The sequence below is a fragment of the Chiroxiphia lanceolata genome, chromosome 5 (genome assembly GCF_009829145.1).
Source record: "Chiroxiphia lanceolata isolate bChiLan1 chromosome 5, bChiLan1.pri, whole genome shotgun sequence".
NCBI lineage: Eukaryota > Metazoa > Chordata > Aves > Passeriformes > Pipridae > Chiroxiphia > Chiroxiphia lanceolata.
This window is the reverse complement of record NC_045641.1, coordinates 13,860,271-13,885,456: the sequence shown is the minus strand read 5'-3', so window position 1 is coordinate 13,885,456 and position 25,186 is coordinate 13,860,271. Positions and strand designations below refer to the sequence as shown.

The 25,186-nt window shown below is 36.8% G+C and overlaps 1 protein-coding gene across 6 annotated transcripts in view; it reads left to right on the top strand.

Moving 5' to 3' along the window:
• ATXN7L1 (ataxin 7 like 1) overlaps positions 1 to 25,186 on the top strand; it is a 117,048-nt gene that overhangs the window by 73,019 nt on the left and 18,843 nt on the right. For 4 of the 6 annotated variants that reach the window (XM_032688291.1, XM_032688289.1, XM_032688290.1 and 1 more), the window contains 3 exons: positions 11,339 to 11,561; positions 19,260 to 19,543; positions 24,377 to 24,459. In XM_032688291.1, the coding sequence (XP_032544182.1) occupies positions 11,339 to 11,561; positions 19,260 to 19,543; positions 24,377 to 24,459 (590 nt within the window). Of the gene's footprint in view, positions 1 to 4,383; positions 4,647 to 4,824; positions 5,075 to 11,338; positions 11,562 to 19,259; positions 19,544 to 24,376; positions 24,460 to 25,186 lie in introns of those variants that run through there. The other 2 variants (XM_032688294.1, XM_032688292.1) reach the window with 2 other exon arrangements.

Genomic DNA, 25,186 nt, shown 5'->3' with positions numbered 1-25,186 from the left:
AAACATTTGCTACCTTGGAAAGATGTTTGTTGCATGCTTCTTCTCAGAGACATCCTGTTGCATATATCATACTTAAAAGTCTTCCACTAAAACTGATTCCTTCATATGGACTTGCTTGCAATCAAGTCTGATCTTCATGATCTCGCTTTGTTTGCTTACTGTCTGTGTTAAAACTCACAAGAACTATTCTCAGTTGAGTTATACCTTGTTTTAATGAGCAAATATTGTTTCCTCAATAAGCTTATATAAGTAATTATAGAAAGTAATTAGAATGCCTCACAGCAAAAATATCCTGTGTCTTCAGCTGGTGAGCATCTACACATTTCTTTTTACCTGAAAGTTTTTCTAAAATATGGTATGTGTGTGCTTCTGAGATGATGCATAGAAGGTTGGAACCACCTGCACTGGATGACAGGTTGTTCAGGTCATTGGAAGTGGTAGGAGGGAAGGCTATGCTGTTACAGCTGAACCACTTTGTACAGGTCATGCACCTTGGTCAGTAGTTTTACTGGAAATCACCTGTCTTTCCCTCATGTCATTCCCGCCACATTAATCCGTAACAGAGGCAACATCAGTGGGTGAATAAAGCTGGAATGCTTTAAATTCAGACCTGCACTTTAATGGCTGTGTGGCCTTGGAAAACACCTCTCTTCACACAGCATCTGAAACAACTGACCACACTTCAACAAATTTTGGTAGTCTCAATTTGTTATTGGTTATATAGTAGCTTGAAAAAATTGAGTAAAAGCCTATCTGAAAAAAATCTTTTATATATATAGGTATAACAGACATTTAAAATTGGAGACATAAAACACTCAGGGCAGTGATGGGAAAGCTGTAAACATTAGGAATGGATAGATAGTTTATTCAAAAGAATTGATTTCTAGTGCATGAAGTTTGTTGCAGTGACGAATGGTCAAGAGGTGCATGCAGAGACAGAATATGAAGTAGTTGTCACGTGGACTCTCAGAGATTGGTTTGCATCTGTTTCATTCATGTGCAGTTAGGTCTAAGTTTCTTTAGTTTGCACACTTAGAAGTCATAAATTATGCAAGTTAAAGTAGAAACCAACTTTTTAGTTCTGAAGTTGTATGTGATACACAACTAAAGAGACTTTTAAGGGAGAGGAACAGATTAAAAATGCCTTGCAAACCCACTTCTGTATTGGTATGTTTTTCAGTGTTGCCTGTTGAGTTTTGTTCTGTAGAAGGTTAGGAGTTTGGTTTCTTGTTTGTAAGAGCTATTGTATGTAGTGAGGAAAACATAAATAAGTGACCTCTTCAGGAATTATTTTGCACATTCGCTTTGGAGGCTGTGTGTTACGGATATCACTTGTGGATATTCATGCAGCACTCTAAATAATAGATTTTCTTACCTCTGGCAAGCTAGTGTGCCTGAAAGATGAGGGAGCTGATTTATCTAAAGCATGTGGAATGAGGAAATACTCTGAATGACAGTTATGCTGCTTTTGTAGCAGGTTTTGATAAAGCAAATTGAAACTTAAATGTAAGCTCATTCATTTTTTAAAACAAAACAGTGTCCTTAGTTGGGCAGATCTGTTTGGTTACCTGGATTTTTGAAAGATGTCTGAATATTCCAAGAGAATTAATTTGGTGCCTGGAAATACCCATGAGGAGTGGCAAACACAGAAAAGCAAGTAAAAAAAATCATATAGATTTTAACTTTAGGATTTCCTAAAGATAACTTTAACTTAGGATTTCCTAAAAGATTATAGTTATTGTAATAATTATATAAATAATAACAACAATAATAGCAGTAAACCTTATGTGTTTATACCTGTTTTGTCTAAGACTTTTTAACTCTTTGCTAATTTGGCTCAAAAATACGAAGTTTCAGCAGTCTTGTGAAAATCTGCAACTGTGAAGAGACACCTTAAAGTGCCCCAGAGAACAGTATTTCATGTGGCAGGAGCACTCTTGAAGCTTGTACTGACAGTTGGCACACATGTACCTGCAGACCAAACAGAGCTTATCCTGTCCCTTTGGAGAGAGAGGCAAAGGACTGTGGATACGGGATGAAGCGGTGAGGGTGCGGGGAGGCAAAGAAGCTCAAGGTAACAGAGAGGAAGCAATTTAGGGTTCAAACCTATGTATTTTTAGAAAAAAATTTCCACTATTTCTGTGCTTAGAAAACAGCTTGTTAAGAATTACGCTGATTAACCAGATGCTGGTTTTGGATCCCAAGTAACAGAAAAGGCCAGAAGGTTTAAACAATGGATTATATGCAAGTCCTGCAAAGCTATTATTCTGGGCTAATTTCAGAAGTTACTGTTTCTATGTAAGTTTTTTCTAAGGAATGATAACATGAACTACTGACATGTCATCTTGATATTGAATAAAATCTGATGTTCTGTTTTGCACAAAACCAGATCAAGAACATAAGTCTCCTAAAAGAGATACCCTGTTTTTTCAGAGTCATAGTGCAGCATTGCTTTTTGCCAAACCACCTCAGCAGTCACATGTCACTCTTCAATGGCTTATCTTTTCTTATCTGTAAAAAGAAATACCATTATATCTGTTTGGATTAATTAAAGCATTAAAGAAGTGTCACTTTTCTGGTTTAGGATAGATGAGGGGAAACATCCAATTACTTCTTAAAACAATAATGTACATAAATTACTTTTTTTGCTATTGTTTTGTAAATATGATGAAGATGGAAATAGAGATACGGTGAAATGTTTTACCTGATAAGTAAATAAATAAAAATATGTATCATCAGATGATCTTGAATGTGAAAGATCTACCTGAGGAAATAGGTCTGTTACACGGCATGAAGCCTGAGAGGATGGCAATACTAAATTTTCCTCTATTTGCAACAATATGGAGTGAAATTATTTAAGTCAGGTGTTCGAAGGAATGAGCAGGTGAGTTGTTTGTAAATTTGTACATTTAGTAAACTGTTCCCCTTGTTATATTTCACTCTTAAATGTAAAGATACTTTTTTCTTTCATCCAGTAAATAGCCAGATAAAAGATTTCTCTTCACATATAAAATCACCCACAAAAATCTGATATGTCAGTAGTGCTTACCTTTGAAAGTACCCCGGCTTGATTGCTAGAAATATATTAGCATTTCACCTGATGTATCTGTCCTGAGTTTAGGGCTAATAATACATTTCTCTCCTCTGAGCACAAAAAATGGTGGGAATGTCGTTACTACATGTCATCAGGTAATCAGATACCGGTGCACAAGGGTGGTGAGGGCTGTCCTTGTGGTGTAAGCACTGGACATGAGGTGTGAGATGGTATTTAGCTCAAACTGTCAGACGTCAGGATGTCTCACTAGTTTCATGTTGGACTACCAGAGCATCTTATCCAGCAGAACGGGAAATTTCTGCACATAAACTTTCCTTGCTTTTCAATGGTAGACTGTCACTCAAAAAATGTGTAGCCAGGATTTGCATACTCTGTTATTTCTTTTTTTGCGTGGGGATTTTTGGCCTTGCTGAGCTGAGAAATATGTATGACTTAGAGTTGAAAATTGTCGTTTTTTCTGCAGTAGCAATGTGTCAGGTGGCAAATGCCGATTACACATGTGGAATTGTGTCATTACAGAAGTGATGAATTCCTACTTAAATCTTCAGCTCTTTTTTTTGATCAAGTTAATACCCTAAATCATTAATACCCCTTTTATAGCTGCAGAAACAGGCCTTGACACTACAGTTAAATCTAGGACTCCCAGTGCACGTGAAGATGAAGACTGATGTGAAGACTGACATTGTCACCAGGGCAGAGTATTCACACTTCCATTGTTTTCCTGTCACTCTGATGCTTCAATGATACCTTGGAGCTTCATATTCAGATCTCAAAATCCTTGTAAAAGAAGCAGACAAGTAACCAGAAACTTCATTTTACATTTAGGGTAGTTAATTGCACTATTTGACGCATTCTTTTGTGTGCTGGAGTTCCATTTGACCCTTCTTTTTTTTTTCTTTTCATGCTCTTTACTGAAGAGGAATGGAAGTGTTCCGGGAAATGCTGAGTGTGTGGCTTTTTATGGAATTTGGCCATTTTTAAGATATTTGGCCACTTAAGTGTAATTTAGTGATACTCTAGAGATTATTTCTCCTGTCTCTTATGATTACCTCAACAAATGCCAAGTTATCCCATAAACAAAATTTTTTCCAGGAAAACAGCAGGTTCATCTAACTGTGTTATACACAAACACCCTCCTTCTTCCCTGAATCAAGGAAGTAAAAATGCAGTGTCTTCCTCTAAATATACACTTGTGTTTTTGCTGCTTTTAATTTTGCACTTTGGTTCATTTCTGCTGTTACTTGGGTTGTATCAACAATCATTAAAAAAAAAAAAAAAAAGAAAAAAAAACCTGCAGCCGTTTTCAGCTCATGTTGTTCTTGGCACGGGTTCAATTCTGGTGTCCAACTGGTAGGACCGAAACTTGGTGCTTAACAAGTGCCTGTAGTCAAAACAGTTGGTGTGTGCGAGCGCTGATCTGGTATTTGCTGCGGCAGGTCATCTGCCTGATTTTTTCCCGTGTGCAGAATACCTAATCACGTTGCTGTGTTTCTCTGACGGCATCTGTGGCAATGTGAATCGTTTCACGTTCCAAAAGTACATGTTTACAGTCGTCGTAGAATCAGATTAAGTTGGCAGCCTGCTCCTCTCTGTAAGTGGCTCAGTTTACATTTCTTCTTCTAGCAGGATGTTTTGCATAATTTTGCTGATCCTACTCACTTGTAGACTTTGTGAAATGGAGAATCGTTTTCGTGGGTTTCTGTCAGAAAGCGAAGCTTGTGTTTGTTGTAAATAAACACCAGCAGAACGGTGGTTATTTTAGCACTTGATAATTTCCCAATTATGTCATTTGACCTGGAATGAAGCTTGCGATTGTTGAGCAGCGTTTTATGCAGCGGATCAGTCTGGGGGTTGGAGCTGGCAGTTTATTTCCTTTGTCAGTTTACAAGAAGTATCAAAATGAAACCGACTGTGCTGTTTCCTTTCCAGTGCGCAGCGCAAGAAGGGTGGAACAGTTTGCGGATATTATTTCCAAACTTTTTCAGCTGGACTTGGAATAGTATTTTGTCAAAAAAGCTGGTAAAGTTATCTTTCGATCTTGCAACATTATGCTGTAGTTTGCTAACATCAAATCCAATTTTATTTTTGTTTAACCTCACGTACTGGGTTTTGCTAGTTTTTTTTCAGACTGTGGCTGCAAAATGAAAGTGCTTACAAGGTGTTTATGAATTCTTGTTATGAACCAGCTGCCAGTTACTGCAGGATGACACATTTCTGCAAGAGTCTAGTTGTTCAGTTTTCTGGTTGCTGGCTGTTGCTTTTCGGGCATGTGTGGGTTTTTTTTCTGTTTTAGTTTTATTAGGATTAGTGCCAAGTACATTTGCAGACTCTGAACTGGGATCAGTACAAGGTGGTAGGTTTCATTTACTGTTTACTGAAATTGTAAGTATACATTGCTCAACTTTGCACAGTGAAGGGCTGTGCAACAAAACACTTCAGGATATACTGTAAATAGATTTTGCATAGGTCATGTATGAGTTACCATAAGTAACATCTTTATCAACAAGACTGTGATATGTTACTGCTACAGAATTACATTGCGAATGAGATACTAAATTTCATTACCGTCTGCTTAAATATTATAAATGGGGAGTAACAAACAGTATTCATATTGTGTTAAGGGCAGTCGGATCAGTTACTTTATGCTATTTTAAGTAAAAGGGCTGTGAACTCAAGCATTATGATGAATACAAGCTTAAAAGGAGTCTTATTATTCTGTAAATGTTTACTAATAACTTTACAGATAACTTTCTCTTACCTTTCTGAGTTCTAGCAATTATATTTTGCTTGTTTTTACCAAAGTTATAATCCATACCAAGTTATAATCCATAACGCTGGGTCTCTGAGTTATTTATGGGCCAACCTAAAATTGATTTTTGCTTTAGGCCTCTTGCACGCAGGAAGTCAGATTGTGCTAAACAAGAGTAATGTTTCAAAATGACTGGTGCTGACAAAGTTCTAGTGTCTGTCTTCTGACAACGTTAAGAGGGAATTTTTTGCTTTGTTTCAACTACCCCCAAAAAAAAAACCCACTGAAAAACCAAAGGCATATCTTTCTCTATGCTCAAATTGTATCATGACTTTTTTTCTTCGTGATCTTCTGTGTTGTACTGATGGAGAAGAACTTAACTCCAAGCAAAAACTTCACTTGATTTGATCTTTTTGAGTAGCATGTTGGGTAAGAATGGATGTAGGTGAGATGTACTAAGGAATGTTTTTTGTTTGTAGTCCAAATTAGAGATAACTGCATTTTCAGGATCACATAAAGATCTGTTTGGGTAGAAAAGTGCTATGTTTGGCATATATTTGTGGCAACATATTTTCTGTAGTGTCGTTGTCTGTAAGGTTTGCCGTGAGCTGAGTGCTTGATCTTGTGTGAAAGACTCAAGCCAAAAATTCGAAGGGAGTTTCTACTCAGAATGTGGTTTTGCCTCATTTTCCCACACACTGTGTTTGTGTCTCTGGAGCTCATGTTGCCCCTCTATTGCTTTGCTTTTTTTGCTTATGATTAGAAGGAGATGTGGTGTTTCCTGCAAAACAGCTGCCAGTATTCCCTGGTGACCTGTCAGAGAGGATCCAGTGGAATTACAGATTTAAAGGCAGGCCTAGAGGACTTTGGCAGCTGCAGCAGAGGTTTGGGAAAAGGTGGGGGGTTGCATTGTGCAGGATGCGGGAAGGAGGATTGGATTAGAAATGGAGTACAAGGGCATAGGAGAGAAGCTCTGGAGATTCAAGGACTGTTAGGTCTCTAACAACATAAGGACTTCACATCTACAAACAATTCAGATTTGGCTGAGAAAGTTGGACTATATCCATGTTTCCATAGGACATGGAGCATCTCCTGGAATAGTTTAAGATCGTTTGCAATGCTATTGATGCAGAGTTTGCAATGCGCATTAGAACGATATATAGCGCCCAGCTTTTAGACTCTTGCCTCTAAATAGACAAAATAACAGATATTGATCTGAAATTGATTCTTTAGAAAGTGCAGGTAATTCAGTGAAAGAGTGTTAAACTTTCCTCCAAGATTAATGTCATTAATATGTTAACTGTTTGACAGCAGAAGTCACATGTTGCTTGTCACTTGCTGCAGTGGCTGCATGGAGACAGCTGAGAGGTTGCAGAAGGATTAATGTGGTAAAGAGGATTGTAACTTTGATTGTGCTCCTGTGCTCTTGGATTTGACAGCAACTGGTATTTAGAAACAAAACAGAATATGTGTTGTTATTTATGTGGAATGTAAACATCCATTTGGAAGTACTTAAATGAATCAGAAAAGTTCTCTTTCAAACTTGAATACACATTTGTAGATAGCATTGTAGGCTTCTGCAGAAAATGAAAAGTGGGTAGAGAATGTACATTAGTATCTCAGGAGTGTTGATAACTAGTTGCCTTGCAGGATTTTTTATTTTTAGGAGCAAAAACTTTCATTCTACTTTACGCTCACTTATGTCCACTGACTGTGCCACTGCTGTCTGTGAACAGGGACAGCCATGTCCACAGCTGTCTGAGTATAAGTTCATGGGCCCTGCTAGATCTAATCTGTCTACATATGAACTGCAAATGAGCATAGAAATTGTAACACAGGTAGCTGATTGTCTCATGAATATGTTAGTATGTGAATATTTAATTTTGTAACAACTATTTGGTGTGTAAATGTCTTTTATTCACATACTAATTTATTAAATAGTCTGTATAAGAGCAGATTGCTATATTGCATGTAATTCCTTGTATATATGTAAAATAGGAACAGACAATTTAGTACAAAATTTTAAAGAACAGATGTGACCAGGGAAGTCAGTTTCCTAGAGGAGCCACCACCCCCCTCTTTCAAGCAGTTGATTTTGACAGCTGATGGCTTTCTTGTTTTGTCATGTTACCATTACTTCTCTGAAACATATCACCGATGTCTGATTCACTACCACATACAAAGTAAGGAGGGAGGAAGTGAGAGGCAACCCGATAGTCCTTGAGAAGGAATATATCGATATTTAGTTACAATTTATGCCCCCATCATCGAAATTTGTCTGAGAATTGACACCTTTGGCAAGTCCAGCCTCCTGTGGCCAATGCTTGCCCAGGTCAAACGGGGATTTTTTGGCCCTTTTGTAGGGAGTTACTCTTGCAGCTTTCTGCTGTGGCATACCTGCAAGGTATTGCTGCCATCTTCTCTTGCTGACACTAAAGTGATAGTCTTTAGTGAGTAACTGTGCAGATTTTATCTGTCTGAGCAGTGTCTGAGAACACCGATGGTTGTGAGACACTGGCTAATTACATTCTTTCTCCTGTATGATTTTACAATGGTCACAGTTTCCATTTCACTTTTAGGAAATTTTAAGAGAAGCTGGGTAATGCTGAGGAATCTCACATAGAGTCTGTCTAAACAATGGAAGACTTTCTGTAGCCATGTTCTGGGGGAAGAGGGGAGTTTGAGCAGGTAAAAGAAAATGCCGAGTGTAGCTCTTGGTTCTGATCACAAGAATGACCACCAATCTAACAGACTCAGCTAAAATAAGTAATCATGTAATCTTTTCCTTCCCTATCTTTTAAGTAAGCATCCATTTAAAATAATGGGATGCCTGTATTATATTGTCATATCACAACAGTACCTCTTCCACCATTTTCTATGTTAGAATAAAAAAATCCATGGTTATTGTTCTGGTTTGCTCTTGGGAATCAATACTTCAAGAAAGTTGTCTGGGGAAAAGCACCAAACATTTAGTTTGACTAAAAATCCAGTACAAAGAGATTGTTAGAAAATAACTTGCTACAGCATGTGATACTTAGATGACTTTAAAACATAAAGTTGGGGAATCAGTATCTTGAATGTTCGTCTTTCCAGGAAATTAATTTTAATAACAGAGTAATATATTTCATTTCCAAATATATCCATAAGGGTGGAATCGAGGACACAGTTTACTAGAAAGCAGTCAAGCTTGAGAAAACCAGTAACTGTGGTAAAAATTTAAGTAATTAAATTTTGCATTTATATAATTCTTGCATTTATATAATTTGTGTATGGAAATAATGTTTTTTCCAGAGTTTTGCTTTTTATACTGCTCAGTTTTGTTGGTTATGTAACAGTTACTTTTCATCAGTCCTGAAGTAATTAATGGCAAAGTTGCAAGTTTTGATTAGGCTAATTAAATTGATTAAACAGTTACTGAGAAGGTTGGTAAATCTTGAAATAATAACTATTATTAAAAAAATTAATGCTCCATCAATGGAACTCTGCATTTTGGACTAATATGCGTAGCTTACACGGTTGTTGCCACAAATGTGAGGTGAAAGGAATATAAATTCACTGCATCCTGCAAAGCAGTTTTAAAGGCACACTGAGGTATGTGGTGAAAACTGGAAAATGACAGCATTTCCAGGAGTGAGGAGTGATACTTTTGTATTTGAAAAAAAATTGAGACTGTTTTGTTCTTCAGTTGCAGGAGAATCTGGAGGGAATTTCATCATTGGTAATTAAGGCTGTGAATGTGAAGATGTGGAAGTGCTTGATCTTAATAGAAAATGCCTCTATTTAGGCATTGGAGATCTAAGAGAAACAGTTTAGAATATTTTTTTAAGCGTTTCTCTTTATTCTTGAGGTATTTGCCTATTGCAAATTAATCATGGATGAATCCTTCTGCTACTGGCAAGTTTTTACTTGTGAGGATGCCAGGCAAATGGTCATGTTTTGATTCTCTGTGGGAAAATTTTTCTTCGTTATCCTTGAAATATCAAACTAGCAAGCACAGGGTTGATGATGCAAATACAAAACCTTCCCTTGCAGCAGCAGATCACTGTTGCTTCCCTTACCTGCTCTTGGCTGTCTGGGCAATGCTGTTCAAGCTCAAAGAGTAGCACCCACTTGGATTTTACAAGTGCTGAAGGCTTTAGACAAGGAAAAATTGCTGCATGTTGAAGGAGAAACTGCAGCTTGTCTGAAGTTCTTGGTCTATGATTACATTCCACTAGGTACATTTGATTACTGTGTCAGTAGGGAGGTACCTGGCTGATCCCTGCCATGGAGGCTCTTGGTGTTAGGGCACCTGCATGCTGAAGTCAGCTGCTGCTGAGCACTGCCCTGCTGACTGGAAAATTCCTCTTCCCACAGCCTGTCCCTGCTGCCCGCTGCTGCCTCCGGCTGGGGAGCACTGGAACCGGCTCACTGCAGGGTCAGGGGCTGGGGAAACAGGGTTCCCACAAGTAGGGGGGCAGGACTGTTCAGGATTTATAGCACCTCTCTCAGCAAAAATCAACTCCTGTCTTTTGTAGTATTTTGTAATTGTGCTTAACTTCACAGCACAAGCCCACTGTTTGCAGCACATTTATCCAGCCAGCTGGCCAAGCACTAGCCAGGAGGAACACATGATCTGTAAAGAATGGCCAAATACCTCCATAAAACAATCTTTTTACCTAACAATGTCAGGGATAGGACATTTAGATTTAAAAAATACTAATAGCAACCAAACACAAACAATTTCACTGAAGCCTGTCTGTCCTGAGGCTTGTTCTGTGGGATCAGCCAGGCCTTGCTTTTTGCAGTGCTCGAGAGGTCTCTGGTGTGAGGGCAACCAGTGCTGACCTCCAGATGCCATGTTTGTAATTGAGCTATGTACTTCCTGGTTTTTTGCACTTACCATTTTCTCTGTATGGAAAAAAATTGAGTTTTTGTCTTGAATGGTGCTTGGAGATAACCTCCAAGGTACAAACCAAGGCCCTTCCAAACCTTTGGAAGGGTCAGGAGCAGTAGACCTTTTGCTGCTTTTCAGTCTTCCTGGTATTTTTCTTATAGTTTCCCATTAAATTTGAAACAAGGTAGTCATAAAGCAAAGTGCCCAATAACCAAGTCACATGAATTCTTCATAAACCATTATAGGAGCAATCTCATGTCTGTCACAGATCATTTTACCAAGTCATCTGAACTGCTGTTACACATTCTTCTCTTTCTTCTTGACTTGAAACAGTTGGGACACCAAGTGCACCTCATGCAGATGATAGTGGTTGCTTATTGCTTAAGAAATTATTTGAGATTTTTTGGTGAAATTTTCTGGTAGATTATTATCCTTTGTTTTACTATTTTTTTTACCTTTTTTTCAGAGCACTTCACAGAGTTGATTTTGTTTAATTATCATTTGGCTTGATTGCATTCAGGATAGTAATGAATTGGTGTTCTTTGGAGTGATGAAATCATTTTAACTAGCACAGGGATGAACAATTTCCTCTTTCGCAACTTCCATTTTTTCTTTTAGCCTATGAAATGTTGTAAAATTCATTCCTTTTCCATTACAGAACGAAGACACGGTTCAATGTGTAAACCTTCCCCTTCTCCAGCTTCTCCAGCCTGTAATTCCAGGACATCCCTAGTACAGATGAAACCGAAATCGTGTATCAGCGGCCATAACCCTGTCAGCAGCAACTCAAAGCCATTCAAAACGCCCAAAGACAATCTACTTACCTCCAGTAGCAAACAGCACACAGTCTTTCCTTCAAAAGTGTCACGGGATAAACCATGGTAAGTACCAAAATAATGGTTACCAAAGATGCTGGTGTTCAGTGTATCTCTATGTATATATCACAATCATCAAAAAAATCCGTATTCTCATCTTACCTGAGTTTACAGTTTAAGCCTCTACATTTCTAAAGAAGGAAACTGGGATATTTTTAAATGAAGAAAAAACTATATATAGGAAGGGGGAAAAGGACTGGATTACTTTTCTAATGTTCCATCCAATGTCTGCTTTTCTAAGATGGATGTAGCAAGTGAGATATTGACCCAGTTTGCTATCTTTAAGGTCCATCTTCCATTACAGTATCAACCCTTAAAACTGATGCTTTTAAACAGTAGGATAATTTTTGCAGAGTTCTTAATATTGGCTTAACTGATGTTCATGAAAACTTACTGCTTATAGTCATTTATCTTCAACAGCAGCTGCCGTTGGAGTTCATTCTGTATTTTGATAATGTTTGATGCCTTATAAGATGGCAGAAGAAAGTTCTGGCTGCAAAAATCACTATTTTGGGGGCATCTTACATCATGTACTGTGATATATATACACATACAGGCTTTGAGACTGCCATGCCCATCCTCCCGTGACTGTGATGGTAGCAGCAGAGTTGCAAAAATGTAAATGAGAGCAGAACTGGGTCACTATTTTATCCCATAAAAAAACTGTTTTGTCTTTAGTTATCTACAGGAAAGATGCTTTGTGATTAGGTCACTTACATTGGTGACCTGAGATCTGGGTTCAGTTCCTGGTTCTGTCATGCCTTAGTTTCTTCAGCTTCAGTTCTCTGTCTGTAAATGTGAGATAGTGAGACTTCCTTTTTCTTAAGGTTTATCTACTTATTTTGTAAAGATCCTTCCCTTTTATATGTAATATCTAGCATAAGAAGGCTATGATTTTAAGCAGCGTTTCTCGACACAACTGCCTAAAAGCAGTAAATCATTTAGTGCAAACCATTCACTCATGAGACAAAGCATAAACTCAAATTTTAGTAAAGAAATAACTTATGCTTTCTGAAACATGCACGAGTTGGTATGATTTCAGCTTTTGCCTGACTGTAGAATTTACCTTGCACTGGAGGAAACTTGATCAAAATCTGTTCTTTATATAAATCTGAACGCACCACCTCTTTACGCATGATGAGCGTTATGGGCGCAATTATGGTATATAATTCTGAAAATAGAAAACCTGAATATTTAGATTACACACTCACGTTAACTAGAATAGCCTCTATCTCATCTGTGTGTAAGTTCCTCATTAACTACTTAGAACCAAACATTATTGACTAAATAGTGACTTTTTCCTCTGAATTTTATACAAGAGAGGATTTTGCTTTTAAAGTCTAATTAAAAGAAAATCAGAACGGACTTCAGAGTATTAACACTATTGACTATAAACCTGTTTCTCATCCTGCTGTTACAGACAGCAACTTACATATCCACATTTCAGCAGACTAACTGAATCTATAAACAATATCTTCCGTTCTGGCAACAGATGGCATTCTGGCAGTCAGTAAAAGTTGGAAGGGAACAAAATAACTGAACATTTCCACCAATCCCTTCTCCCTTTATTGGGAACATCCCAAATATTTACTGATGATTAACAGTGTAGATTTAGCCATTTATAACTGTTGTACTGCTCTGTTAATCATTTGGCAGTGAATATGACAGTAGTTGTACCTGAGAATTACCCAGTTTTTGCAGCTCTGCTGGGACATCATATTGCAGTTTTGTTTACCAGTGTGGAAAAATGAGGCTTACAGTAGTTAAAGATATTGTAATTATCACATAGCAAATCACAAACACTCTGAAGTGAAGATCAATGAAATTGTCAAATTTAGTATCAAGTGCCTTAGATTATATGAGTTGTTAGAGAATAAAATCTGTCTGATAATCGTCACAGGTTATAGAGAGCTGACAGCTGTTACAGAAGTGTTTGTTCCTATTCCATTAGAAGATTATAATATTTATTTAGAATTCTAGAAAATATTCAGCAGGTCTGATTCTTATCAGGAGAAAAAAGTAATTCGTAAAATAATTCATAAAATGTATTATTTTTTAAGATTCTATCTTGTACAAGCTGTAGAATTTCTTATCTTTTAGAAGGAAATACTCGATTGACTCATTTGTCTAAAAAATGCAAGTAGGATTCATCATGTATCCAAGTGTATTGTGGTTTATGATCCTTCAAAGCTTCCAGTTGTTCCATGCTTTTGTCTGTTACACTGTAGTCTCATACCAAACATTTACTTGACATAAGTTCTTCCAGACAGTTGTCAAATTAGCTTAATTCAGGAATTGTATGACCTTAATGATTGCTTTCCAGACCTGGAATAACCTTTGTTGGGCTTGCCTGATTCTTTTGTATAGCATCTCCTTTAAATTTTAGCTGTTACAATTAGTATTTTGGGAATGGCCTCTGCAAGAGCATGGCCCAGTAGATCTGTCTTTTGCCATGCCTGCCCTCATATAGACCCAACTCTTCCATTGTTTAATTCATTATAGTTTTGGTTGAAGCATCATCTTGACCGAGTAGCTCTTTCTCTTCTTCACATTCTGTTTTGTTCTAAGGTGTGCTGCACAGGTCCAGGTTGCTCCACGGCTAATGCTTTAAAAAACATGATCAGAATGATCAGATGAAAGAGATCTGGAACCATTTCATTTTTTAGCCGGTGTTTTAATACTTCCCTTCCTCTAGTTGGAATATAAAGTGTTATTGTGAATACATCATCCAGAAATATCTGTCAGCTCTGATTTTTTTCGCCTGTATGTCTCTAACATGGTTGCTAATAATACAGCAGTGCTTAGAGACTGGAGCAGAGCTGGAGCACCACTGCACTGTGCACGAGATAAATGCAAGCCATCATTTTCTGCAGCTTGCAGTTGAGGTGGTAAGAGGTACAGCAGAAGGGTAGAAAATAGAGAGAAAAAGAAAAAGAGTAAGATGATTGGTAGCAATAACAATAACAATGAACAAGTGATCATAATTAATAAGCATAGCCCAGATGCCTACCCTTTATACAAGGCATTCCTGCAGCCAGGAGCTCTCTCCCTCACTGCTGACCTACTCAAAGGATGCTGCTTTGCTTGCTGTGCCCCAGCACAGCTTCTGGGTGCTACCACGGAGGATTTAGGTGATGTGGTGCTACCGAACATTCATTTCTACCCATCCATGACCTAAGGCAGTATAAAATTGGGGTAAAGTGTTCAAGTAAGCTACCCCTGAGATACCAGCTGAAGCAGGTCTCCTTGGCCTTCTTCCAAAAGCTCAGCCATCGCCTGCCAGAAGTTCTGAAAATGAAGAAAATGAGATGGAAATTATGTGGTTTTTATCAACACGGAGAAAACTGACACTCTTTCTGTAAAGAGAAGTAGGATCACCTGTGGATAACCATTTAAAATTTATAATGTCACTTTTCAAAGTATTTTCTAATCATCTCTTAGTTTTTATCTTTTTGCGTTAGGAAATACCGTTGTTTGTACTAAGGCTGAGAAAGTGAAAATAGTCATGATTTAAGGATATTGCAGCATGGAAACAATACTCTGCAGAATTAACTTGGACCATATAGTCCAACATTAAATCACAAATACTTTACACGTTGTAGAGGCAATCCCAGCAATGTAAAATAGAGCAATGTTTTATATTATTAAATGTGAATTTCTTTTCTCGCAAATTTGAAAATAGTTGAATGGCTGAGATTTTAGAATTAATATAGTTACAAATGACCAAAACATAAACCCAGCAAAATTACTTAACAGAAAGCAGTAGTAATTTTTAAAAACCTAAAGGAAGGAAAACAGAGGTAATAAGGAGCTCTAGGTATGAGAAGTGTTGTGACATACTGCAATTTTTTTTCTTGCTTGCTGGAAGGGACCTGTAACTATCATCTAGTCCAACTGCCTGACAAAACATGAGAAAACAGAAGGAAATGTTATCTTATCTGAAAAAGAGAATGAACTTCTAAAGCCTGTCATGTTCAAGCACTTCGTGTAGCTCTCAGACATCTTTGTAGCCTTTTGCTGATTCCCTTCTAATTCATCAACACTGGTATTGTACCACTGGTCAGCAACACTGGAGGCCATAATCCAATATCAGTATAACCAGGGACATGTGAAAACTCTTTTTGCTGCATAATCTTATTTGCCATATCCCTTTTTTGATATAAGCACAACAATACAATAAAAGCTCATATTGCCTAATCAGTGTGACCACTAAATATTTTTGTCACTACTTTCCAGTATATTGTTTCCCTGTATTTCATTGCAGACCGAGCAGCTTATTTCATGTTTAACTTTACATTCACTTGTATTAAAATATCTTTTTGAGTTCGTGAACTTTACCAAACACTCCATTCTGCTTTTTATAACTGTCTTTGTCTCTTCATTATTTAGTTTCCCTCCATCCTGATTCCATCAGCAAATCTTATCACCAGTAATCTTATATTTATTTCTCAAATCCATTTATTTCTCAATATTTATTTCTCAAATCCACCAAAGTTTTCAGTCATTTTAGGCTTGGTAGTGATGGCTAAAAAGTCCCCCTAGCAAGCACCCTTAATGAATCGTAAATCTCTGAAAAACTAGTTTTGAATTTCATATTGTTTACCACCTGCTTTTAAAGTGGTCGTATATGTGTTTTATAATGCTTTTCAAAAATTGGAGCATTATCACAGTTATTTTTGTCAGCTTAACAGGTAACTTCATCAAAAAGTGAAACCAGATTTTTGGTCAAGATCTGATTTTCAGCAAAACTCTGTGAACTAATTGTTTATCAGTTTATTAGCTTTTCCATTATTTCTTCCAAGACACTTTGGTTTGGGTTTTCAGCATGGATGCAAGAGCAGCAGTCAGCTAGCTTCTCTAAGTTGCCAAGTATTCCAAGATTCAATTAGAAATTAATATGCTGAGACCCGATATCTCTACATCTCTTTTGGAACTCATGGCCACATTATGCAGATTTCCTTATGTAAAAAGAAAAAAGCAATCATTATTTTTCAGCTGGCATTTACACTTACTGAGGGAATCAAAAAGCGTTTTTATCTGATTAGAGAGAGTTATCATATTTCCTTCTTTTAGAAGAAAAAAATGAATGTTTCTGACATGTTTGCATTTCTAGTAACTATTTTATTGCCCTTTAGGTAGATACTGCTAATCTTATTAGAGTTTCTTTTGTCAAGAAAAACTAAATTTGTCTTTACTGAATATAGATTTTTTTCCTTGATTTTTGTTTGTTGCATGTTGGTTTTCTAATTGTCCCTTTCGATGGTTGTCTTTAAAAAAATCTAAATTCAAAACTTTTTTTTAAAATATAGTAAATAAAATTAAAAACCCTGATTTTTATTTTTCTAACAAACCTTTAAAATAAATGCCCAATCTTTATTCAAAAAACTGTTTGGAGAAAGAACCATCAAATATAAATATGAGCATTTATGATCTATTTACTTTTTTAGACCTTAATATTTGGCTATAGTCACTGATCTTGTGCAGCTTCCAATTTGGCACTTGGTTATCAGTTCATCTTTATGTTTTATGCTAAGATTAAACTAGAGCTCCTCACTGTTGAATGCAGTACCTTTTTTTTATATATTAAAAAAAAAAAGAAATTATCATCTATAGCTTCTGAAATCTCAAATAATTTACTATAGAGTGCCAGGACTTTGTAGAATTCATGTGTTCTCAATTACTGGAGTATTTTTCTTTTTCCTTTTACACTGCAATGAAATGCATAATGAAGGTTGACTTGTTGATCTGTAATAAAACGAAGCAAAAATGTTCCCTCACCTGGGCATTTTTCATTATCACAGTGATCCATCCATATGTGCCTTGGGATCTGAGATTCTGAACACTGCAAAACAGAGAAACCCTTTTCATTTTTATTAACCATATTTTACTACTAGTCCAGATAATACATTTGACCTTTTCACTGTGTATCAGTATTTTGAATTAAGTTAGATCTTACAAACTGAGCATGAAGATTTGTTCATATGTTTTTATAGCTTATATATAGTAAAACTACTTGATGTAGAGTAAGATTCTCCTATTTTCAGAAAATGTAATTGCCATCTATTTAAAGGGACAAAAAATAATTCCTACACTGAAATGTTGTAATTTTTGCCTGCCTTATAAATAATAAATTCAGAGCAGTTTAAAAAAGTAGAGGATCAAATCCTCCCTTTCATAGCTACATGTTTGCATTCATTGAAATACTTAATGCAGTTCTGATTTTGAGAGTAAGGTACATTTTTTTGCTCGGTTACTGGCCAATGACCTACATCTCACTGCAGTCAGATCTGTATTCTGACTGACTGACTGCTCCCTTTATGGTACCACAGGATATGGAAGTTTCATATAATTTAATTCCAGTTCCAGCATATATCTTGGTGCCTAAATCTTCTTAGTAGTTGTGTATATTTATTGTTTATATCAAAGTTTGTACATTTTCCTATGTTAAAAGACACGTAGAAGAAAGATTGGAGCGTGTGCGAGAGTCCGCTCCAGCCACACGTGCCGCGTTTTCTGTTTGTCGTCTTCAGCAGTTGCAGGGAAAGAGAGGTTTGTAGGAGCCCAGGAAGATCAAGACTTGAGTTATTTTCAATCCTGCTTCGATGTTTCCAATGGAGAATGCCATCTCAAAGTCATCTCTTTCTGACTGTAAAAACTCCACACCTATTAACCATTCCATCTGTAGGAAGGTGCAGTGAAGGTGCTATTTTTCAGACACAAAAGAGTGAAATTACGTGTCAGTTGTGAATGGGGATAAGCCCCTAACCATACAGTTGTGTAATATTTTTTATTTGTGTTTGTTTAAGTAAGGAGGGGTATATAATTTATATATTAGTTGATAGTCACAAGACATCCAATTCTCGAGTTGTTGAGTAGGTAAAAAGCAGCTATCATTGTTGGATATTTCCTCATGCAAATAGAATCCAAAAATGTTAGAATACTGTTGGAATTGGAAATCACTTGTCTCAGTCGTTTTTGCTGCCAAATTGAGAAGGTAACATTTGTTACTGTCAAATATTCTGTGGTGGTATTTAAGTAGGAGTAAGTTATTGCAAACTTTATTCTGAAAAGGGCCAAGTAAGCTAATAATTATATTGGGAATTTTTATTTTTAAGTTCCTAAGCTTTTATTAGAAGTACATTGTAGTAATACTCAAGTCATCAAAGATTGTAATACTTTTAAAGAGACCGCTGTTAAGATTTCTATGCTTAAAATCTCTTTTCTCCTTGTTTCCAGAACTTGTATGTCATTCAGACACATCTGAGCAAATGAATTATTTTTATGTTTGTTTAGAAATATTAATATTATTACCAAACTGCTTTGTTATCGTGGTGAGTTTAGTACGGTATACAAATATCTGATATGCGCTTGTGTTAAAGGCATGAGACTATATTTGTAAGGGGTATGTTTTCCTTAGTACCACATACTGATTTTGCTTATGAATAGTAGGGAATTGGATTTTTACAAAAATGCAAAGGTTTGTTTTCCTAATTCTCTACATTACCAGGCTTTACAGATGCCTGGTTTTGTAAGTGTTTGATTGAACAAAAATAGTCAATAATGGTACCAAGTATTTCATTTTAGTCTGGTCTTAAGATACTGTGTCACTTGCATCAAACTTTTTATATCTGTGGAAGGGGATTAAGTAACTGTAAATCTTCAGTACAGGCAATACCACTTGAAGATTTTTCTTTGGTTTTGCAGCGTTCCTGTTCCAGTAGTCAGTCTAGAGAAAATTCCTAACCTAGTGAAGGCAGATGGTGCCAATGTTAAAATGAATTCTGCAACCACTACCACCATCACCTCCTCCTCAGCCTCTTCATCCACCATACCTGCTCCAACTCTGGTTAAATCTGGTTTGACATCCAAGTCAGTGCCACCATCACCAGAAAAGATTCTGAATGGCAAAGGAATTGTAGCTCCATCAATAGACAAGAAACACCAAAACGGCACTAAAAGTAGTAACAAGCCTTACAAAAGACTTTCAGGTGAGTGATGTTGTAGTTCATCTGTTGAGATAGTCTGTCTTTCTTTGTTAATATTTCTATAGCTCGTAATATAGCTAATAAAATGCTGCTTTGATTTTTTTTTATTGTAAGATGCCAGTTTGCAAATATTAAAAAAAAAATGCTTTCACAGTCTTAGCATGTGTAAAGTATTTGCAAAGTACACATTCTGTATAGCTTGAAATTATTGGTCAACAGGCCAAATATAAATCTTTAAGGAAGTAAATTCATTAAAATAGAAAAGCAGAAGACTTCCTCAAGCCATTATGGGATTTGGGTTTGTTTAGAACAAAAGAAAATGTGCCTTGGTTGGGTGGCTTCAGTCATTATCAAGTTGAATTGGTTTAAGACTTTGAATTATCCTCCAAGTAATGATTTTTTTTAAGGAATCTTTTTTCTTGGCTTTAGATACTAGAAAATTCTAACAAGATACGGAAATGCTGGGGAAGTCTTAAAAGTCATAATTCCCCTCCACCCCTACCCCTCTACAGTTCACACATGAGTGGAGATGTTTCTAGCATGGGCCTCTCGAGCTTTCTCAGGAAGGCAGGACAGTAGAGTTGAGGAAGCACCATTAAATAGGAAATGCCCTGGATGGTCTTAGGCAGAGTAGCTTTGAGGATGTGTGGTCCCCATCCAAACCTGCCACCAAAGCACAGAACGTTACGTTGTGGGAGGGCAGAGGCTCCGTTAGAAAGGTTGCCATCCATGGGGAGGAGGAATTATTTTCTGTGGAGTTCCCTGGACGTGACCCATGCCAGCTGTAGGGCAGCAAGTAGAGAATTCGCCGCATAAAGCTGAAAACAGATTTTGCTCCGAATAAAAGGAAACAGTGTTTTGAGGGATTTTATTTTATGGGTTTTTTAAAGCAAAAGTAACTGACTCAAGTTTATGGCTCCAGAAGCTGTGCAGGGTCTATTCATCAGCTGGCAGTACTTTGTGACTTGGGCAGGAACTTCTTGTGTGTACTGAAAGGCTAATTTTGCTAATGGCAGCATGATCCGCACTGGATCGTCACTTTGGCACAAAGTTAGTTCACATGATTTCTAAATGTTCACTAGTTATGAACCAAGTATAAGTTGTACAAGATAGATGGTTTCATTTCCAGTTAATGAGCGTGCCCTATTTTTTGCCTGAATATCAGGTTTATTTTTTTTTATTTTCTCAAATTTGGCAGTTAGCCTATGGTGCTGCTACCCTGGCTGGATTCCAGTCCAGTATGAGGTGTTTGCTAGGGCTGTGTGGGGCATGGAACAATGCCATTGCCTGAAAGGGTTCAGTACACTGATTGCTTTCTTAACTAGTTAAAGGTGGTGTATATAAGAAGATAGAACCGTTGTTCATTTATAGTGTTGCACAAAATGAAAAAATATTACAATAAAGCAGCTTAAGATATGGCTTTAACCCTTACATTTCAGTCTCTAAGATCCAATTTTATTATTCTAATAAAAACTCTCTCTATTTTACAATTAATTTGAAATACTGCTTTCTTTTAACCTGTTATTTCCTTTAATGGTTTAGATGCTTAATTTAGCTAATCAATTCTGAATTCCTCCTTGGGCAGTTAAAACTGAGAGTGGTTTCCCTCATGTCACCACATAGCATTGCAGGGCTGTAGGTGATACTTGTACTTTTTTGTACAAGTGCTTGCTGAAATGTGTTCATAAAGGAGAATCAGTTCTGTAGAACCTTCCTTCAGCTTGCTGGTTTTTTCTGTGGAGGTGACTCCTGAGCTGTTCTGTGTCTGAGGTCGCACTCACAATATCTTCCAGGCCAGGGATCGTCTCCCTGGTGGAAATTTCTGCACAGGACTGATTGAGCACCCCGATAGGCATGTGTTTACTTTTATATGGTTAACAAATCCACAGAACTGAGATTTTTTTACAGCTCCTCTGTCATTATCAAATTTACAATCTGTTCAGTCTTACTTCCATTGCCTCGAGTATTGATGCAGCAATGCAATAATTTAACAATGATGCAAATAGTGGAAGTCCTGAGAGCACTGGAGATGAATTGCCTGTAGATTGTGTGTCACTATGATGGATTCCTCTCCATTATTATACAGGATTATACAAAGGCTGAGAAAAAGATCTTGGAAGGTCAATGAGATGATTATTTTAGATATTGCGTAATTTCATTCATTTCATGTTAAAAGAATGAAGCGGTGGTTAGGGGATTTAGGTTTCCCTCAGTCCGCTGCTCTGGAGCTGTACAGATGTTAATTTTTGAAGCTCCTTAATAAGTTTGGCCAGTTTACATCTGTTTCCTTCCCTTTTTAGCAGCCTCTACTCTCTCTCACACCATTTCCCCAACTGTGATTGAAGTTTGTTTTCTATTTTGCTGAGAGCTGGTGGTTGTTTGGGTGATGAATGAACCTGCCCTCTTTTCAGGAGCACTGTCCTTGGTGAGAGAGAGGAAACAGCTTGCGGAACCACAAAAGACAGTCTGTAGCTGCCCAGCATAAGTGGATTAGTGTTTCCCAGTAGCAAACTGCAAAAAAAAAAGATTTTTTTTTTCCTAAATCTTCTTTAGTTCTTGCTCTCTTTGGGTGAAGTCAAAGAATGATGATGCCCAGCTTACACCAAACAGGAGTTCGTGATAGTTCAGTTTTGGCCCGTCCTCTTCTTTCAGTGAAGGTTATAACAAATGCTCTTTACATTATCCACTCAACACGAAGAAGTGGAATCCATTCCAAAGAGACAGTTTTCTCAAGCTGTGCCTGTGCACAGGAGTCTGAGGGTTGTCACACTACACATTTCCAAATACGGAAGTAGTCAGAAGCTGCATTTTGTTATTGATAAGAAGGTGATAAGCTTCATTTAGTGTGTTGCCCAAACCAGGCATGTCTGTAGCTGGCAGTTAGATGTTCATGATTTCTCTGGAACAGCCACACATGCTTCAGTTAGGAGAAGTGGTTCCCTGTTCAGTATTTTCTGTTTCTCGGAGAAAGCAGGTTATGTTGTTGTTCAGTCAAAGGTGGAGGCTTCCACTCTTTCTGACTGTAATTCCTTCTCTTGATTTTATCTGTTTATGTTTTCCTGATAACTGGCTTTACTGTAATCAGTCCTGCAAGTCTTACTTGGTTGGGACATTAATGCTCTCCAGTAGCAATCTGGAGAGCTTTTGATTTTTGAAATATGTTTTCCTGTTGTTTAAAAACAGTCCTTGCTTGGTGACTTTCAGAACACTTTCCATAGCCTTATGATTGCCCTCAGGATTTTTCATATGAAGGCATATTTATTAGTCCATATCGTCTTCTTAGTTTCTTTTTTTAATTTACATTGAAGGTTTTTAGATGGGTGATTCAGGAATCTGCAATAGGAACATCTTAAACTCCAGGAGTAATTAACTCCTTTAGTTCATGAACACATTTTCATTCATTAAGTAAAAAAGAAATGTTTATTATATTGAGTCATACACAGCTACTTTTCTGTTTCTGTTGTGCTGTAAATGCCAAAGAATCTACAACTACTTGTGACATATTTCAATCCCTTTGTAGATTTTGCCAAAAAGCTGTGACAGCTGTTTTTTCTAAACTCACTTTTTGGTATGTCTCTGCTGATAGGTCGATAAAATAGCCATTTAATGTTTGCATAAGCATTTTTAAGTCCATGTAGCAGAATACATAGAACTGCTAGTATTTGTGTATCTGGAGGACGGTTGCTGTCTAACATAGGTTACTTGGCCTCACTTTTCTTCTTCCAGCTGTTCTACTTGCTGTGATGCTGTCATAACGTTGTAACACAGCTGTGAATCACTGTCTTTCTCTTAGCTCTCGTTTGTTTGTTTATAAAGAATTTTTAGATCCTCTGATTAAATGTTGTATTTGAACACAGGATGTTTGTTATATGTGAATGTAATACCGCTGTATAGTTAAAATAGGATTTGGCAATAGTTTATATTTCCCTATCAAACAAAAGCAAACCAGTCTGCAAATTAAACCACACTTTGTCAAGGTGTGTGAAGGTAGTGGTAGGGGTTTTTGGTGGCATAAACTAAGAAGTGTATGTCCTTAGTTTTGTTACAGCTCTTAGTGGAAACCCTAAAACTATATTAACGTAACCTAAAGGAGGTGATGCTATCTGTGGCATATAAACACTAAAATATTAATGAAAATGAAATATGCAAATACAGCATATTAAATATTAATACATTTTTAATGTTAATCATGAGTAGAACTCATGTAAATGCCTTGTTTTCACAATCTCTGCAAACTTTAAACTCCATGCCTCCTTCCACTTAGGGTAATATAAACTAACATACATGTTATTTTTATACAGATTTAGGGGACAGATTTAGATAAATTTTGTTTTTTAAATGCCACCAGTAATCTTTCATTTACTTTGGAGACACCATGGGTTGTTTTCTAGAATTTCTAAGTATGTAAAAGAAATATTGTTCAAAGTACTTGTGATATTGTATGTGTTGTGTATGTATTGTTAGCCCAGCTCAGGAGGAGGATTTACTGTATTTCATGGCCTCAGAAGCAGTGTTAGAGAGGGAATTGAAGTTGCAAGGCATTGGCCTGGTACTATGTTTGGGCCATTCCGTTGAGTACAGCACTGTAAACAGACTTCTTGCCATGAAATCTATGGCTGAAATCCTGCTCTATATAGTTTAAAACATGCAAGGACAAAAAACTGCACAACTGTATGAGTGTGGCACACAGCACTATTTATAAGGGATGTTGGGTAGGGATTAGTGGTTCAGGTTGGGCATGAAGTAAGTTCTATCAGGCAAAAATAATAAGCTACTCTGGTTAAAACTTCTGTAATAATCTGGTTTTTTCTCCTTTTTCATTCCCTCATCAAACAGAAAGAGAATTTGACCCAAATAAACACTGTGGAGTACTGGATCCTGAAACAAAGAAACCTTGCACAAGATCACTCACCTGCAAGGTATTTTTCTTAGAAGATAAAATATCAGATGCTTTGTTATAGTTTAAATCCTACCACAGTAGTTTGAGAGGTCATACCTGCTCCTGTCTTACAGACAATGGGTATGGTATTCAGACGCTGTCTTCAGGTAATTCTTTTGAGTAATTCTGTTTCTTTGAATCAGAGCATCTGCATTATTCCACTGATATTTCTAAAAATATTTTTTTCTTGTCATTTTATAATGCAGAAAGCATTAACGTTTCGTGTAGAAGCCCAGGTGTTATTTTAAATGCTCCTTTTTTGGTTCATGTGTGCAACAGTGTTGAAGTATAGTCAGTTTTTAGTTTAAAAAAATTAACATATTTTTGTATAATGACTTACTTGGAGGTTGCCCTTGTGATAGTAGTTACTCTCATGTCAAAAAGTAGCAGCAATGTAGGACAGTTATAATGAACATTTGTATGTGTATGTGCTGCCTGTCAGTGGAGACGATCAGTTAAATTCACTTTAAAATGTATTCACATTTTTCAATCCAATGAAATCAGTTTTTCATTGGAAGCTAAAAGCTACAATGATGTTACTTTTTAATATCTTAAAATTACTGGAATTCTATTTTCTGTCTGGCAAAGGTAAGTCAATAGTCTCTATTATATGAAAATTGTTGCAAAAAGTAATTTTAGCCTTGATGTTGGCATTTCTTAAGAATGACTTCATAAATTATCAAAGATAATGTGGAATAGCAGCTTTA